This window comes from Larimichthys crocea, chromosome XVIII (assembly GCF_000972845.2).
Source record: "Larimichthys crocea isolate SSNF chromosome XVIII, L_crocea_2.0, whole genome shotgun sequence".
Classification (NCBI taxonomy): Eukaryota; Metazoa; Chordata; class Actinopteri; family Sciaenidae; genus Larimichthys; species Larimichthys crocea.
In genome coordinates, this window is record NC_040028.1 from 8303719 (window position 1) to 8323425 (window position 19707).

General features: G+C 39.7%; 3 protein-coding genes across 3 annotated transcripts; all 3 read right to left on the reverse strand.

Annotated features, from left to right (window-relative positions):
• Positions 1 to 973: 973 nt before the first annotated feature.
• Positions 974 to 1903, reverse strand: LOC104927015 (olfactory receptor 4Q2-like). Its single transcript, XM_019277539.2, has one exon. The coding sequence runs from the start codon at positions 1895 to 1897 to the stop codon at positions 974 to 976; it is 924 nt and encodes a 307-aa protein (XP_019133084.1). The 5' UTR covers positions 1898 to 1903.
• Positions 1904 to 5656: 3753 nt separating this feature from the next.
• On the reverse strand, positions 5657 to 6583 carry LOC113748232 (olfactory receptor 142-like). Its single transcript, XM_027291254.1, has one exon. The coding sequence runs from the start codon at positions 6575 to 6577 to the stop codon at positions 5657 to 5659; it is 921 nt and encodes a 306-aa protein (XP_027147055.1). The 5' UTR covers positions 6578 to 6583.
• Positions 6584 to 14562: 7979 nt separating this feature from the next.
• Positions 14563 to 15489, reverse strand: LOC109142770 (olfactory receptor 52E8-like). Its single transcript, XM_027291216.1, has one exon. The coding sequence runs from the start codon at positions 15481 to 15483 to the stop codon at positions 14563 to 14565; it is 921 nt and encodes a 306-aa protein (XP_027147017.1). The 5' UTR covers positions 15484 to 15489.
• Positions 15490 to 19707: the final 4218 nt, after the last annotated feature.

Sequence of the window (19707 nt, forward strand, 5' to 3'; positions counted from 1 at the left end):
GTGGGGGAGACTGAAGTGCCCTTCACACGTGCTTTGCAACCCTTAACTTATCTAGTCATTATCCAGAGGAGCTGTATGTGAGAATGCAAATGGACTTTACCCTGCCAACTCCCTATTACAAAAGCTGTGTGAGTCCACATGTGAATAGAGTAGGTCAATGTCCAGGTAATTCACTGTGAGTGGGATTAACAATGGTGTGTAGGTGCTTTGTACTGTATTCTGCTTATGCAGATATGTCCAATTACATTGTGGCATTTATATCAATGCAAAAACAGCTGGAGTGAGATTCTCAAAATGATCCACTTAAAAACAAATCACTTTACGGTTTTGTTCAATTTATTGTGCTTATCTGTGAAAATACCAGCTGAACTACATACAATGATGTCTTATTTGTTTGTTTGTCTTCAATAAATTATATTTAATAAATTAAATATAAAGAAAATAAATAAATTGGTATATGTCATAATGGTGTAAAATCAGACCTTTGATCTTTAATTTATGAAAAATAGTACATTTGATAAAATACAATACAGCAATATAATTAAGACAATATTGTAACTCACTCACTTCCAAATTTCCTTCACTTAGCCAAACAATCTGGCATCAATCAAACTTTAACTATGTTTTTCAATATGTTAAAGAAATATTAAATGAAGTAATGGGATAGGGCAAATGTTAAACCACTGTTGTGTTTGCAATGCAGTTGCACAGATAGAAGCCTTTGGAATAATTTCGAGGAATATCAGGACACAAAACATTTAGATCAGTCCATTATGACATATATGTGACATATATGATACAGCTCATAAACACAAATCAAGATGTTTTATATATATATCTATTATCTAATATATATATATATATATATATATATATCTATATAAACCCACCACCACACACACACATTATACATTATTTTAGTTTCACAAAAAAACATGTTGAAACACAAAAACTATAGCTACCTTAGCTACACTTAATTTCTGTTCTTGAAAAAAAAAACAAGGATTTTGTTTCGAATTTTGGTTAATTTAAACCCGTATACCAGAGGATTTAGAAGTGGAGGAATTAATAGAAATTCTATTGTCATGAAGTTTTGCAGGCTCTGTGATAACATTCTCAAACCAAATCGTGTGTACATTAAATCAAAAAGCACAGCAAAGCCAAAGTTCAATAAAGAGATTAAATGTGGCACACACGTTTGCATAAACTTCTTTCTGCCCTGTTTGGATGTTCGACATGTTCTGAGCAGGTACACATACGACAACATAAGACAGACAAAATGGACAATGTAAATAGCAATGTTGAAATATGCAACACCAGTGTTTGTCATAGATATGGAGCAAGCTAATTTACCGACTAGTGAGTTTGAACAGTAAAGTTTAGATATGTGTGAGCCACATAATTTTAATTGGAAAAGTGTCATTGTGTTAATGAACATGCAAAAAAAAGGCAAAAGCCAAGAGAAGGCAACTAGCAGAGATATTCTTTGTGTAGTCATAACACAATGGTACTGTAATGGTTGACATATAGCCACATATCTATCATAGGCCATAACAGCTAAGACAGATAAGTCGCCTCCAGATGATGAGTGTATCACAAAACTCTGCAGAAGGCATTCAGCATAAGAGATGACATGAGAGGAAGACAGAAGATCCATGAGGAATTTGGGGTAAAAGCCAGCTGTCCCATAAAGTCCATTAATACACAGATTACACAGTAAAATGTACATAGCCTCATGAAGTTTTCTGTCCAAAAGGATAGTTATGATGACAACTGCATTCACTAACCAAATTATAAAGTAATACAGTAAAGTCAGAGTAAAGAGAATGAATTTGTGTTGCACTGTGTAATTTAATCCTGAAAGTGTAAAAAATGTTACTACAGTCACATTATCCATTAACTATGTCAGCTGCCACAATTTGAATAATTTAAAACTAGTTTATATCAAACCTTAATATGTTTGTAAGTGTCATTTCAGAAAAAACATCTTACGTTGATACATACATAGATACTGTACACGCATGTTCCTGAGTGATGCAGCAAGCATCCTGTCCTAACTGTCCCCAACCCCACCAGTGTCCTCTGTTTAATTATTACTCTCTGATGACTCATGACAAACTGGGATTTCACCACCTGGTTCAACACTTATTATTATATCTGCAGAAACAAAATATATGTGTATGCGTTTTTAATTCCATGCAGTTAAAGTTGTGATTCCAATTGCAATTAGCACGCTAGGAGGCTATTTACAATTATTGCATTAGCACATTTGTGACATTAGTATAGCTCTTAGTGTGGCAGCAGTCCACATTAGATTGTATTGGCAATGTGTTTGGTGTTGCTAAGCTAAAACTACCTCAATATGGTAGAGCTTTTTGGTTGATTATAGTGACTGTAAACTTAAGATATTAAGTTAGCCTGCAGCACAAAGCACATGCTTTTGAAACACTCCCGGTGGGGTTTAAAAGTACTTCCTAATTATTTTATGGCAGTAAACTTCAGCATAAATTGACTCCTCTAGACCTTCCACACAACTGTTTTCGTAACTTGAGATGAAAATCTGCTAATTTCGAGCTAAAAGTCACCGTGACCCGGTCAGTCCATCCCTACGGCTCACTTCCCCCAGGAAAGCAGCCTCCTTCTCGGGCAGTGCCAAGTAGGTCCCGATGTTTACTGATGATTATTTGATGTGATTTCAATACTAGAACTTAGTGACTTAATAATTTCCCACCACAGTGTTGTAGGTACTGTCTTTGGAAACTTTACGAGGGAAATAATTGATAAATTTATACATAGAAAACTCACCATTACCTTCCCAGTCCTCCATACTGACACTACGGTGAACTCTATCTGGGAAAACAGCCTCCATCTTCCTGTTGCTGCAGCGATGCACGGCCATTCTAGTCAATGTTTTAAACCCCACTGGCTCTGCCATGGTCCGGTTCAGAAGTGGGCCTCCGCTCAGCTCCACGTTAAATACGTAGCTAGGGCTGCACGATATGGCCTATAACCAATATCTCGATATTTTTTAAGCTATATCGTGATACGCTATATATATCTCGATATTTTTATTTCTCCTGTAAATCACTATGAATGTTAAATTCAACCCTTTGATGCAAAAAATAACATCAGTATGATGATTCAAGTAGACCCTTCTGTCAAATAAACTGCTGGCAAATACAGCTTATTGAACTCACGTTGTGACTTTATTGACTAACCACATGAATCTTTCATGCACGTCTCAAAACCAGCCGAACTTGCTCCTTGCTCTACCCTGGCTGCCTAGCAGCTCTTATTCTCATTGGCTACTGGAACATCACATGCCAATATAACTGATACCTTGACACCTATTAGATTAGTAACGGCTGCGCCGCGTTTTGGCAGCGTCTTGGCAGCGTAGCGAGCCGGCCCTATTCACGCGAGAATCCTGGACGTATGGGAGACCCCACGATAAACTGTGTATAAAGGAAACAACAACAACAAACAGCTGACTTTGCTTCTCCGACATGGAAGGGATTATAAAAAGCATCTGTTGTGTCATAAATGATTGTGTGTTGTTCCATTTCAAAAATTAGTCTCTCTTCGTTCATATTGAGACCCTTTGATTGATTGACTGCTCACCTGGTGCCACCGGTCATGATGTGATGTTGATGTGAAGTTGTGATAAGCTACATGAACTGCGTATTGTGTTTTATTTTGAAAGGGAGCGGAAGTTTATTATGTTGATTCTGTGTCGGATTTCCTGTGTGGTGCAAAGTGCTCTGTTGAAATTTACGATGTTTAGCAGCGGATCGCGTCAAAAATAGAAATGCTACGGAATGCTCACGCCGTGGCTCGGAAAAATGCTTTTGAGACGCTCCGCAGCCCGTCCTGTGTGAGTGCTCTCATTGACTAGACTGGCAGCTATCTGCTCTGGTGACCGCTGTTACGCGGCACGTACGCTTCCGGAGTGGGCCAGTGAGCCTTGTCTCTCCTCACTTGATACAAAAAATACGCATGCGCGCAGGGGATTTTTCTGGGTGGGCGGGGCAGTGTGCTGCGTGCTGTGAGGAGCACCAAGAGTGAGTGACACAGGCAAAACTCCGGAGAATTAAATGCTGACGGCTTAAAACATTTATGTGACAAGTGCTCGATGGTCGCGATATTGTCATTTGATACATCTCACGTAGAACAAGCCGTGATATATCGAGTATATTCGATATATCGCCCACCCCTATACGCAGCTGTTCTATTTTTGACGGAGGCTGTAAGCCTGAGCAGCCCTCATCAATTTACAAATCAGTTGGGCCGGATATTTAATGAATTTTATGATGCCAACTCCCTAGTACAAAGTCTGTGTGAGTCCATGTGTGAATAGAGTAGGCATGACATTTCTATAATACACCTTGTGCAAAACCACCATCTTTCGTTCAGTATCTAGGTTTACAGATACACACTAACAAATTCAATCACATTACACACAATTTGATATGTGATAATGTGGTTCCCTCACACTTGTCCATTGGGTGTTTTTATGAGGTTTAATAACAGTATTAATTAATATATTATTGTTATAGAATTTTCTATCCTTAGGTTACAGGGGTTACGTGTGGGCCTTGAGGTCCTCGGCAGTATTAGTTGTTTGGCTTTGGTTGGGAACAGTAGGTGCCAGTCTATCTCAACACTGTGGTGGCCAGGGTTGAAGAGACCTATTGCTGCCTTCTTAGACATAATAGATAGCTTGCTGTTGACGTTCCAATCTGCGTGACCAGACATCTGTGTCTCCAGACTAGAATATGCTGATAATAATACCTCCATGAGTAAAAACATTCTCTTTGACTAATTCTGGGCGTATAGTATTTGTGGTGTTATCTTGGGGTTTAAAGTCTATCCACCAGGATGAGTTAGGGCAGAATGTGAGACTAACTCAGGCACTTCGAATGTACTTTGAGAGTGTCTCTTGTTCTCCTTGGCCAAGCGTCACAAAATAATACAGCATAAGACATCAGAGGCCCCTGAACACTTTCTTCCCTCCTGACCTTACCATTGACCTTTGACTTCAGTAATTTCTCCACAACATTAATATTTAGGCCCCAATTTGAAAAACAACAGACTGTGTTCAAGTGCATGAAAATGTGTGTCATCATTGGTCAAAAGGTATTTCTACTGGAGAAAGTGAGATTTCCAAGCTTTAGTGCTTTAGCCTGTTCTCTGAGCCATTTTTGGACTATACACTGTTGAGGTGTTAATATGTAAATATACAGTAGATAATCATAATCAAGTCAACTCTAGTTTATAACTGGTCAAACGCATCCATAAAACACTTTAAATAATCCATTATAAGTTACACAATAAAACATCATGCATAATAATAAGAATTTTATGACTGTTCATATTGTGCATTGATTATACTTCGAGTCATAAAGCATTATGAATACATTATAATTCATTATATTGTGTATATTTATAATTCTATTAATACACTCTTGATGCCCCATTGGTGTGGTCTTCATAAAAAGTGTTATTAAAGTTTCTTTATTGTTACTAATTTAACATCTGATTGACTGATAACTTAATTGACAGTGATTCCTTGATACTGAAAACATGAATTAAACATTTTGTGATTGGATAAATAGACATCAATATGAAAAACTCAAATAAAGCATGATGTACTAGTTTAAAGACGTTTTCCACATGAAAACTGTATAATTTTGTTTCTTATTTGTGTTAATTTGAAACCATATATGAGAGGATTGATTATTGGAGGAACAAGGAGAAATTCCATCGCCATAAAATTCTGGAGACTTTGTGATACCTGTGAGCCAAATCGCATGTACAACAAATCAAAACACAAAGAAAATAACAAAATAATTAAACAGATTAAATGTGGCAGACATGTTTGCATGAATTTACTCCTGCTCTCTTTCGATGTTTGGCATGTTTTGATCAGATATACATAAGACCAAATAATAAAAAGAAAATGTCCAGAGTAAAAACTGTAATTAAAAGCTGGAATGATAACATTTCCTATGGAGGGAGTACAAGCCAGTTTACCAACCAAAAAATTAATACAGTAGATTTTTGGTATGTGTGAGCCGCATAACCTCAATCTCGCTGTTGTTATTGAACCCATGAACACCAAATAATGGGGTATGAGCCAAGAAAAAAATATAAACACACATACTCTTTGTGTTGTCATCACAGAGTGGTATACCAGAGGTCGACATATAGCCACATATCTGTCATAGGCCATTAACACCAGCATAGAGACATCTGCAGAAACTGATGAATGCAACACAAAACCCTGCAGAAGACATCCAGCATAAGAGATGACATGAAAAGTAGACAGCAGATCAATGAGGAATTTGGGGTAAAAGCCTGCTGTCCCATAAAGTCCATTAATGCACAGATTACAGAGGAAGATGTACATGGGTTCATGAAGGCTTTTATCTAGAATGATCGTCACAATAATTGTCACATTAACCAGCCAAATGACACAGTAACACAGTAAAGTGAGAACAAAGAGAGTAACCCTGTAATTTGTTGTCCCTCTCAACCCTGAAAGAGTGAACATAGTAATTACAGAAGAATTATCCATCACATTGAAAATTCAAAACTTTTCTATTTCCTAAATTTGAAAAAAACATTAAATTGCATTTGAACACATACTATTTTCTCTGGAAAAGGAAAGGCATCCAACACTGTCTGTCAACCCCCAACAACCTGAGCCGTCTCCCTCTAACACCAGTTTTTATCCTATCATGGCAACAACAGATTAGTGGTGTATCGGTCGTGAATATATCGTTCACTCTGTGTTATGGAATTGTCTATCCTTAGGTAACACGAGGTCACGTGTGGTCCTTGAGGTCCTCAGCAGTATTAATTGTTTGTCTTTGACTAGGTGCCACTGTATCTCAACACTGTGGTGGCCAGGGTCGAAGAGGCTTGTTGCTACCTTCCTAGACATAATAGATAGCTTGTGTTATGTGGGGCCAGGTAGTGGGAGTGTTTTCCTTTTGGGGCTGCTGTTCTCCCTCCTGTACTCCCTTGTTCTTTCCTCCACAGGTGGAAGTCAATTTGCAAATCAGGGAGGGGTTAAAGAGGAGGAGGCGGGAGGCCGCAGGGTCTCTCTTACCCCTAAAATACACTGCATGCGTAATGGCGACGGAGCCGATACGTTTCAATGTTAGTCAGTGTGTCAGTTCACACAGTCTCCGTCCCTGCTGTGTCACGGGTTCGGAACGACTGCAGCGACTGGCAGCCCTCTGCAACACATACGCAGAAGCATGGCACATAAATTCAGCACAGAGCAGACCGTGCAGGGAAGGAAATCGGCTACAAAATACGGTTTATTTTCAAAATAAAATACTCCGTGTTCACTGCGGATTGAGTTTCATTACAAGAACACGTCATGGGCGCGGGAGACCTGAAGTCATCAGGTGAGGGGTTTTCAGGCATAATCATTTGACACCTATGACATTTATGACATAAGGACACCAGAAAAAAGATGCGGCGTGGAATGCCATCACAGGAGTCAAAGAGATTACAGCCGGCAATATCGCCCGATTATATGTGGATTCTCCTCTGATAAAGCAGCATGCTTACCGCGTGAATCATGATAAGCTTCGTCGGTTGCAAGAACAGGTTGATTATATAGTGAACAATAGTATTGCTGAACCGAGCTGTAGCTCCTGGAGTTCACCATGCCTTTTAGCCCGTAAATCTGATGGCTCTGATCGGTTCTGCACAGATTTTCGTAAAGTCAATGGTGTCACTAAACCTCACTGTTATCCGCTTCCCCGAGTTGAGGATTGTGTGGACAATGTCGGCACTGCCAATTTTGTAAGGGTTATTGGCAAGTGCCGCTTACCTCTCGGGCCAGAAGTCTCTGCATTTGTGACACCTGACGCATTCTTGCAATATACTGTGATGCCATTTGGGGTGCGTAATGCTCCCGCTACATTTCAGCGCCTGGTCAATACTGTTGTGTGGAGTAACCGATTATGAGGTTATCTCCATGATATTGTAGTGTATTTAAGCACTTGGGAAGAACACATTGAGCAATTGCATGCCGTATTTGATAGACTTAAGGCTGCCAATTTGACACTCAATCTTGCTAAATGTGAATTTGGTCAAGCTGTAGTCACCTATTTAGGGAAAACTGTGGGTCGTGGGCAGGTTAAGCCAATCCAGTCCAAAGTTGAGGCCATTGTGTAATTTCCTGTTCCGTCCTCCAGACACGAGTTGCGCCGCTTATTGGGGATGGGTATTATCGCAGTTTTTGTAGGAACTTCTCGGCTGTTGCAACTCCCCTCACTGACCTCTTTACACGGGACTCACACCGAACGCGGAACGGAAGCGGAACGGTACTTTGCCCGGCGTCAACTCACACCGGACGCGGATCAGCCGCGGAACGGCAGCGGAGCGAGCCGGCCGTATTCACGCGAGATCACGAGATCACGCGAGAATCCTGGACATACCCGAGACCCCGCGATAAACAGTGTATAAAGAAAACAACAACAACAAACAGCTGACTTTGCTTCTCCGACGTGGAGGAGATTATAAAAAGCATCTGTTGTGTCATAAATGATTGTGTGTTGTTCCACGTCAACAATTAGTCTCTCGTTGAGACCCTTTGATCGATCTTTGATCACCTGGTGACGTAACGTTGATGTGAAGTTGTAAAAAGCTACATGAACTGAGTATTGTGTTTTATTTTGAAAGGGGGCGGAAGTTTATTACGTTGATTCAAGGCCCGGTTTCCTGTCTGGTGCGCAGTGCTCTGTTGAAATTTACGAGGTTTAGCCGCGGCTCGCGGAAGAAATAGAAATCCTGCGGAAAGCTCGCGCCGTGGCACGGAGAGCCGCTTCTGGGACGCTTCTGATCCGCGCCCGGTGTGAGTGCTCTCATTGACTAGACTGGATTCTATTTGCTACGGTGACCGCGGCGGTGCCGTTCCGCTTCTGTTCCGCGTCCGGTGTGAGTTGGCCTTTAGCCCAAAAAGGCGTTATCATTGGTCCGAGAGCTGCCAGCATGCGTTTGACTGTATTAAAGCCTTGATGACTCATGCGCCGGTGCTTGCCGCTCCACAATTTGATCGACCTTTTAAGCTGTCTGTGGATGCAAGTGATGCAGGGGTGGGAGCAGTCTTACTCCAGCAGGGACATGAGTTTATGTGGGCTCTTCTGGTGCACCGACAGAAGTGTTTACGGACCACAATCCTCTTGTTTTTGTTCATCAGATGAAAAACTCAAATCAAAGATTGATGCGTTGGGCACTGTTTCTGCAGTCTTAATATTACCATTCGTCACATTAAAGGCACTAGAAATGTCCTGGCTGACACCCTGTCACGTAGTTTTGATGTGTGAATAATCTCCCCCATTATTCACCATTTTAGGGTGGGGGTGTTATGTGTGGCCAGGTAGTGGGAGTGTTTTCCTTTTGGGGCTGCTGTTGTCCCTCCTGTTGTCCCTTGTTCTTTCCTCCACAGGAAGAAGATCAGGGAGGGGTTAAAGAGGAGGAGGAGAGAGGCCACAGGGTCTCTCTTATTCTGGGGCAGCAGCAGGGGGAAGGTTTGCTTTCTTTCTTTTGAGCTGAGTTGACTAGGTGCCACCATATCTCAACACCGTGGTGGCCAGGGTCGAAAAGGCTTGTTGCTGCCTTCCTAGACATAATTGGAGTTGGAGATCTCCGGTAGTCCAGTTTTTCGGTCTGTGTTAAGTTAGGCCTGTTTTTTCCTTAGTTTGTGGGGAAGTGCAGGGTGCGACGGCCCATAGTGTGGCTGGCCGTGTGTTTCCCTCTTTTGTTCCTTTTGGCCAGGGTCTCCATCTCTTTTTGGTTTATTAATTTATGGTTTAACTGTTTTCCCTTTTTCTTCTCTTCTTTAGTGGCAAATTATTAAAGAATTTCTTTTGCAAACCTTGAAACATTTGTGTGGTGTCCTTCATATGTTATGGTCACATTTGAGCCAACTGCAAGTTAAATGTTAATTAAATTTTTATGAGTTGACGTTCCAATCTGCGTAAACAGACATCTGTCTCCAGACTAGAATGTAAACAGACATCTGTCTCCAGACTAGAATATGTTGACAATAACACATTCATGGGTAAAGACATTCTCTTTGGCTAATTCTGGGCGTATAGTATTTGTGTTATCTTTGGGTGACCGACTCAGGCACTTCGGATGTACTTTGAGAGTGTCTCTAATTCTCCTTGGCCAAGCGTCAATAAACAAAACAGCATAAGACATCAGAGGCTCCTGAACATTTTCTTCCTTCCTGACCTCACGATTGACCTTTGGCTTCAGAAATTTCTCCACAACAATACACACACACAGTACTGAGTCGTCTCAGTGAGTGATTCTTTCAATTCCATACAGTACGTTCTCTCGCCACAAGGCGACACACATCAAAGTGAGAGCAAAGAGAGGAACTCTGTAATTTGTTGTCTCTCTCAACCCTGAAATAGTGAACATAGTAATTACTGAAATAGTATCCATCACACTGAAAATTCTACACTTTATAACTATATCATGCAAAATATAAAACAATTATTGTAATGCCAAAGATAAAGTTAATTGCATTTTCAAACTCTACAAAAAAGGACATGTGGCTCTGTGTCTGTCCATCCCTAACAGCCTGAATTGTCACTCTCATATCATATCATTTATATCCTTTCATAGCAGCAACAAATAATGAGCCAGTAAACATGGTATTTCAAATAATCCAATAGAGGCAGCTGACTGATGACCTGGCTGGGTGTTGGTGGAGAGGCCTGACTGAAGGCATAAATGGCTGCACAGGGTTCTGACTAGTGGTGGACGAATGAGAGGCAGGCTGGAGGCCAGTGCACTGGGAATCAGGTTCATTGCTAACCAGCAGGGATGCAGAGGAGGTTGGTGTGACATGCTCAGGAGAAGCAGGACCTGGAGCAGTTCTTACAAAAAATGTCCACCTGAAAAATGCCACTTCCTGGGCACACTTAGGACTCCAGGGGGCAAGTACAAAGCTTGTCCTAGTGAGCAAGTAAAGACTATTGTTCACAAAGCACTCTGAGTGTAGAATTTAATAACATCTAGAGGTGAAGTTGTGGATTGCATAACTATGGTCTAATGCAAGATGGAAAGCAAGTGATGGATATTGACTTCTATAAAATGTTAAAATGGGAATATTGGGAAATATGGATGCACATATCTCAGTAAATAACAAGCATAGAGTATTGAGCCAAGGTATTGTATGAATCATATTTATATTTTATCATATATTATTATTGTGAGGATTGGACTTACTACCATGCAACAGGGCTAAAACTACAGAGGAGTGCACTGTAGGTTTGTTTTTTGCCTTAAGTATTAAAAAATAAATAATAATAATAAAATAACTTTAAGAAATTACTGTGATGAGCGTTTTAGTAGAGTAGTCTATGTGCATACACATGGACAAGGCAGTCCTGACACAACAGAGCTCTCTCACAAACCCAGCAAACACTAAGACAGAAACTAGTAGAAATCCAAATCTAATCCCACCTACAACCTGTCAGACTTTGTTAACCTGCCCAGATTTGGTCATTTTTCCTTGGTTATGTGCTTCTATGTAGTTGAATTGTTTCCCTTTTGTCTGTTTGAGACAGAAAAAGGGGTCACCACTAGCTACAGTACCTAACCTAATACCTACCTAGTACAAGTCTATGTGCATGTGTGCAATTTAACTCAAGGCAGACAGTGAGGAGTCACCAGAGGATTATATGAGGATACAATAGTCGGAATCAGTTGGGCCAGATAGTTAATGGATTTTACCCTGCCAGCTTCCTAGTACAAAGTCAGTGTGAGCCCATGTGTATATAGATATCAGAATCAGAAATACTTTAATAATCCCAGGGGTATACAAACAAACAAAAACAACATATGTAAACACGTAACCATCTATTAAGAACAAAATATATGCAGTGTGTTGGGTTTGCAGAGGGAGGGATGTACAGGACAACAATGATGACATGTGGGATCTCTCTCAGCAGATAGTATGGTCAAAGTCCAATGGCTAGCAGGTCAACATCCAGGCTATAGAGCTGTTCTTTAGTTGTGATGTGACCGCAGCGCCGGTCCTGGCCACATTTGCGCCCTGGGTGCGCCGTGCGCCCCTGGATGCGTGCGCCCCCATCAGTCTGTCCGACGCCCCCCTCTGCCTTGTCAACACCCCGCTCCCGGGGCGCCTGCTCCGCTAACTTAATGAGCGGTATCAAAAATTACCGAGATTTTTTGCTTTTTCGGGCGTTCGTGCGCCCCCCACGGAGAAGGCGCCCTGGGCGGCCGCCCACATTGCCCATAGCTAGGACCGGCCCTGTGTGACCGGGATTACACCATCTGCTGTTAACTGGAACGGCAAGCCCCTCGCCGTTCCGCTTACCGCTCTCGGTACAATCCCGGTTGGCGTATATACGTATGAATAGAGTAGGCGTGTTAATGACATTTCTATCCTGCACCTTTTATCTGTTGTAAGCAGTGATCTTGCAAATATGTCGAAATTCTTTGTGGTATTGATATGAATGCTAAAACATCATGATTGCAGATCGGCCCTCCTGCTGTACACTCCACAAAGAACAATCTCTGGTTGTGTGCTACATATATAAAAGGGCACCTGATCTCTGGACAATGTCCAAAGTTCACATAAGAAAATGGCTGGAGTAAAATAAATACAACTAAGGCAGCTGTTGAGACACCACCAAAGAAAAAAGAATCTGAATCTCCAGCAATCACCTCTCTCTTTGTTTCAAAGCTTCAAAAAAGGAATCTTTATCAAATTAATGGGAATTATTTTTTCTCTCTTGCTATTGTTCAGTATTTAGGTTTAGAGTTTGTTTGCATTTTGTAGAGTAGGCATGTCACGACGGTGATTGGCCTCATCACCAACAACGATGAGACGGACTATAGGGAGGAGGTCTAGCACCTGGCATACTGGTGCGCTAACAACAACCTGCCCATAAACAGTGTATAGTGTATTTCATGCCACTACTCAGATCTAGCTGTTATTTTGTATATATTGCTGACAGACACACTATTTATCTAACTATGTATTTAATAACTGTTTATACTGTACAATACATGTTAGTATGGTCATCTACCTATACTACCTGCACTGCATATACTGTACATATTCATATACTGTATATATTCTATAACATATTAATTCACTGTATATATCCTATAGCATATTCAAGTCATACCTGCACTGTATTTATACATGCTGTTCATATGTACATACTTTTGAACTTTACTACTCTGCACTTCTGTTTAGATGTTAAACTGCATTTTGTTGTCCACATACTTGTTACTTTGTTCAATGACAATAAAGTTGAATCTAATCTAATGAAATCTAATTAATGACATTTCTATAATGCACCTGGTGCAAAACCACCATCTATCGTTCAGTATCTAGGTTTAGAGTTTATTTGCATTTTGTCAAAAAGTCAATCAGATATTTTGCAAAAAGACATTAAATTCAAACAATAAAATTTAAAGTATGAAACTTTGGTAAATGTGTATATTTGAAACTTTGTCTGAATGGCAGTGAAAAGCAGATTTCAGGATAAAATGTAAACTTTGACAACTACAAATCCTTTATAATTCGATGTAGAAAACAGCACACATCAGATTCATTCTCACCAGTGTGATCATTTTAAAATACTTAATACCAAAAATTAACCAATGAAATTGGGGCCGAGATCTGATTTTGTCCAGCTTTCTCAACATTTGCTCATTTTTCATTGATCACTTACTGTATATGTACACATGTAAGAGTTACAATCAGTGGCCTAATGAAACAATGCTTTCACTTGAGCTGTGCGTGATACAAAATCAATCACATTATATTACACCTTTGATATGTGATAATGTGGTTCCCTCACACTTGTCCATGAGGTGTTTTTAATGAGGTTTAATAACAGTATTAATTAATATATTAATAACATTAATATTTAGGGCCCAATTTGAAAAAATAACAGACTGTGTTCAAGTGCATGATAAATGTGTGTCATCATTGGTCAAAAGGTATTTCTACTGGAGAAAGTGAGATTTCCAAGCTTTAGTGCTTCAGCCTGTTCTCTGAGCCATTTTTGGACTATACACTGTTGAGGTGTTAATATGTGAATATACAGTAGATAATCATAATCAAGTCAACTCTAGTTTATAACTGGTCAAAAGCATCTATAAAACACTTGAAATAATCCATTATAAGTTACATAATAAAACATCATGCATAATAATAAGATTTTTATGACTGTTCATATAGTGCATCAGAAAGCATTTGATTATACTTCGAGTCATAAAGCATTATGAATACATTATGATTCATTATATTGTACATGTGTAATTATATTAATACACTCATGATGCCCCATTGGTGTGGTCTTCATAAAAAGTGTTATTAAAGTTTCTTTATTGTTATTAATTTAACATCTGAGCCTGGCTTTATTATTGACTGATAACTTAATTGACAGTGATTCCTTGATATTGAAAACATGAATTAAACATTTTGTCATTGGATAAATAGACATCAATATGAAAAACTCAAATAGAGCATGATGTACTAGTTTAAAGACGTTTTCCACATAAAAACTGTATAATTTTGTTTCTTATTTGTGTTAATTTGAAACCATATATGAGAGGATTGATTATTGGAGGTACAAGGAGAAATTCCATCGCCATAAAATTCTGGAGACTTTGTGATACCTGTGAGCCAAATCGCATGTACAACAAATCAAAAAACAAAGAAAAGAACAAAATAATTAAACAGATTAAATGTGGCAGACATGTTTGCATGAATTTACTCCTGCTCTCTTTGGATGTCAGACATGTTTTGATCAGATATACATAAGACCAAGTAATAAAAATAAAATGTCCACAATAAAAACTGTAATTAAAAGCTGGAATAATAACACTTGCTATAGAGGGAGTACAAGCCAGTTTACCAACCAAAAAATTAACACAGTAGATTTTTGGTATGTGTGAGCTGCATAACCTCAATCTCGCTGTTGTTATTGAACTCATGAACACCAAATAATGAGGTATGAGCCAAGCAAAAAATATAAACACACATATTCTTTGTGTTGTCATCACAGAGTGGTATACCAGAGGTCGACATATAGCCACATATCTGTCATAGGCCATTAACACCAGCATAGAGATATCAGCACAAAGTGATGAATGCAACACAAAACCCTGCAGAAGACATCCAGCATAAGAGATAACATGAGTGGTAGACAGTAGATCAATGAGGAATTTGGGGTAAAAGCCTGTTGTCCCATAAAGTCCATTAATGCACAGATTACAGAGGAAGATGTACATGGGTTCATGAAGGCTTTTGTCTATAATGATCATCACAATAATTGTCACATTAACCAGCCAAATGACACAGTAACACAGTAAAGTGAGAACAAAGAGAGTAACCCTGTAATTTGTTGTCCCTCTCAACCCTGAAAGGGTGAACATAGTAATTACAGAATAATTATCCATCACATTGAAAATTCAAAACTTTTCTATTTCCTAAATTTGAAAAAAAAAAAACAACAACATTAAATTGCATTTGAACACATACTATTTTCTCTGGAAAAGGAAAGACATCCAACACTGTCTGTCAACCCCCAACAACCTGAGCCGTCTCCCTCTAACATCAGTTTTTATCCTATCATGGCAACAACAGATTAGTGGTGTGTTGGTCGTGAATATATCGTTCATATGACTCGGTGTTATGGAATTTTCTATCCTTAGGTAACACAAGGTCACGTGTGGTCCTTGAGGTCGTCAGCAGTATTAATTGTTTGTCTTTGACTAGGTGCCACCATATCTCAACACCGTGGTGGCCAGGGTCGAAAAGGCTTGTTGCTGCCTTCCTAGACATAATTGGAGTTGGAGATCTCCGGTAGTCCAGTTTTTCGGTCTATGTTAAGTTAGGCCTGTTTTTTCCATAGTTTGTGGGGAAGTGCAGGGTGCGACGGCCCATAGTGTGGCTGGCCGTGTGTTTCCCTCTTTTGTTCCTTTTGGCCAGGTCTCCATCTCTTTTTGGTTTATTAATTTATGGTTTAACTGTTTTCCCTTTTTCTTCTCTTCTTTAGTGGCAAATTATTAAAGAATTTCTTTTGCAAACCTTGAAACATTTGTGTGGTGTCCTTTATATGTTATGGTCTCATTTGAGCCAACTGCAAGTTAAAGGTTAATTTAATTTTATGAGTTGACATTCCAATCTGCGTAAACAGACATCTGTCTCCAGACTAGAATATGTTGACAATAACACATCCATGGGTAAAGACATTCTCTTTGGCTAATTCTGGGCGTATAGTATTTGTGTTGTCTTTGGGTGACCGACTCTCCGCACTTCGGATGTACTTTGAGATTGTCTCTAATTCTCCTTGGCCAAGCGTCAATAAATAAAACAGCATAGGACATCAGAGGCTCCTGAACATTTTCTTCCTTCCTGACCTCACGATTGACCTTTGGCTTAAGAAATTTCTCCACAACAATACACACACACAGTACTGAGTCGTCTCAGTGAGTGATTCGTTCAATTCCATACAGTACATTCTCTCGCCACAAGGCGACACACATCAAAGTGAGAGCAAAGAGAGGAACTCTGTAATTTGTTGTCTCTCTCAACCCTGAAATAGTGAACATAGTAATTACTGAAATAGTATCCATCACATTGAAAATTCTACACTTTATAACTATATCATGCAAAATATAAAACAATTATTGTAATGCCAAAGATAAAGTTAATTGCATTTTCAAACTCTACAAAAAAGGACATGTGGCTCTGTGTCTGTCCATCCCTAACAGCCTGAATTGTCACTCTCATATCATATCATTTATATCCTTTCATAGCAGCAACAAATAATGAGCCAGTAAACATGGTATTTCAAATAATCCAATAGAGGCAGCTGACTGATGACCTGGCTGGGTGTTGGTGGAGAGGCCTGACTGAAGGCATAAATGGCTGCACAGGGTTCTGACTAGTGGTGGACGAATGAGAGGCAGGCTGGAGGCCAGTGCACTGGGAATCAGGTTCATTGCTAACCAGCAGGGATGCAGAGGAGGTTGGTGTGACATGCTCAGGAGAAGCAGGACCTGGAGCAGTTCTTACAAAAAATGTCCACCTGAAAAATGCCACTTCCTGGGCACACTTAGGACTCCAGGGGGCAAGTACAAAGCTTGTCCTAGTGAGCAAGTAAAGACTATTGTTCACAAAGCACTCTGAGTGTAGAATTTAATAACATCTAGAGGTGAAGTTGTGGATTGCATAACTATGGTCTAATGCAAGATGGAAAGCAAGTGATGGATATTGACTTCTATAAAATGTTAAAATGGGAATATTGGGAAATATGGATGCACATATCTCAGTAAATAACAAGCATAGAGTATTGAGCCAAGGTATTGTATGAATCATATTTATATTTTATCATATATTATTATTGTGAGGATTGGACTTACTACCATGCAACAGGGCTAAAACTACAGAGGAGTGCACTGTAGGTTTGTTTTTTGCCTTAAGTATTAAAAAATAAATAATAATAATAAAATAACTTTAAGAAATTACTGTGATGAGCGTTTTAGTAGAGTAGTCTATGTGCATACACATGGACAAGGCAGTCCTGACACAACAGAGCTCTCTCACAAACCCAGCAAACACTAAGACAGAAACTAGTAGAAATCCAAATCTAATCCCACCTACAACCTGTCAGACTTTGTTAACCTGCCCAGATTTGGTCATTTTTCCTTGGTTATGTGCTTCTATGTAGTTGAATTGTTTCCCTTTTGTCTGTTTGAGACAGAAAAAGGGGTCACCACTAGCTACAGTACCTAACCTAATACCTACCTAGTACAAGTCTATGTGCATGTGTGCAATTTAACTCAAGGCAGACAGTGAGGAGTCACCAGAGGATTATATGAGGATACAATAGTCGGAATCAGTTGGGCCAGATAGTTAATGGATTTTACCCTGCCAGCTTCCTAGTACAAAGTCAGTGTGAGCCCATGTGTATATAGATATCAGAATCAGAAATACTTTAATAATCCCAGGGGTATACAAACAAACAAAAACAACATATGTAAACACGTAACCATCTATTAAGAACAAAATATATGCAGTGTGTTGGGTTTGCAGAGGGAGGGATGTACAGGACAACAATGATGACATGTGGGATCTCTCTCAGCAGATAGTATGGTCAAAGTCCAATGGCTAGCAGGTCAACATCCAGGCTATAGAGCTGTTCTTTAGTTGTGATGTGACCGCAGCGCCGGTCCTGGCCACATTTGCGCCCTGGGTGCGCCGTGCGCCCCTGGATGCGTGCGCCCCCATCAGTCTGTCCGACGCCCCCCTCTGCCTTGTCAACACCCCGCTCCCGGGGCGCCTGCTCCGCTAACTTAATGAGCGGTATCGAAAATTACCGAGGTTTTTTGCTTTTTCGGGCGTTCGTGCGCCCCCCACGGAGAAGGCGCCCTGGGCGGCCGCCCACATTGCCCATAGCTAGGACCGGCCCTGTGTGACCGGGATTACACCATCTGCTGTTAACTGGAACGGCAAGCCCCTCGCCGTTCCGCTTACCGCTCTCGGTACAATCCCGGTTGGCGTATATACGTATGAATAGAGTAGGCGTGTTAATGACATTTCTATCCTGCACCTTTTATCTGTTGTAAGCAGTGATCTTGCAAATATGTCGAAATTCTTTGTGGTATTGATATGAATGCTAAAACATCATGATTGCAGATCAGCCCTCCTGCTGTACACTCCACCCAGAACAATCTCTGGTTGTGTGCTACATATATAAAAGGGCACCTGATCTCTGGACAATGTCCAAAGTTCACATAAGAAAATGGCTGGAGTAAAATAAATACAACTAAGGCAGCTGTTGAGACACCACCAAAGAAAAAAGAATCTGAATCTCCAGCAATCACCTCTCTCTTTGTTTCAAAGCTTCAAAAAAGGAATCTTTATCAAATTAATGGGAATTATTTTTTCTCTCTTGCTATTGTTCAGTATTTAGGTTTAGAGTTTGTTTGCATTTTGTAGAGTAGGCATGTCACGACGGTGATTGGCCTCATCACCAACAACGATGAGACGGACTATAGGGAGGAGGTCTAGCACCTGGCATACTGGTGCGCTAACAACAACCTGTCCATAAACAGTGTATAGTGTATTTCATGCCACTACTCAGATCTAGCTGTTATTTTGTATATATTGCTGACAGACACACTATTTATCTAACTATGTATTTAATAACTGTTTATACTGTACAATACATGTTAGTATGGTCATCTACCTATACTACCTGCACTGCATATACTGTACATATTCATATACTGTATATATTCTATAACATATTAATTCACTGTATATATCCTATAGCATATTCAAGTCATACCTGCACTGTATTTATACATGCTGTTCATATGTACATACTTTTGAACTTTACTACTCTGCACTTCTGTTTAGATGTTAAACTGCATTTTGTTGTCCACATACTTGTTACTTTGTTCAATGACAATAAAGTTGAATCTAATCTAATGAAATCTAATTAATGACATTTCTATAATGCACCTGGTGCAAAACCACCATCTATCGTTCAGTATCTAGGTTTAGAGTTTATTTGCATTTTGTCAAAAAGTCAATCAGATATTTTGCAAAAAGACATTAAATTCAAACAATAAAATTTAAAGTATGAAACTTTGGTAAATGTGTATATTTGA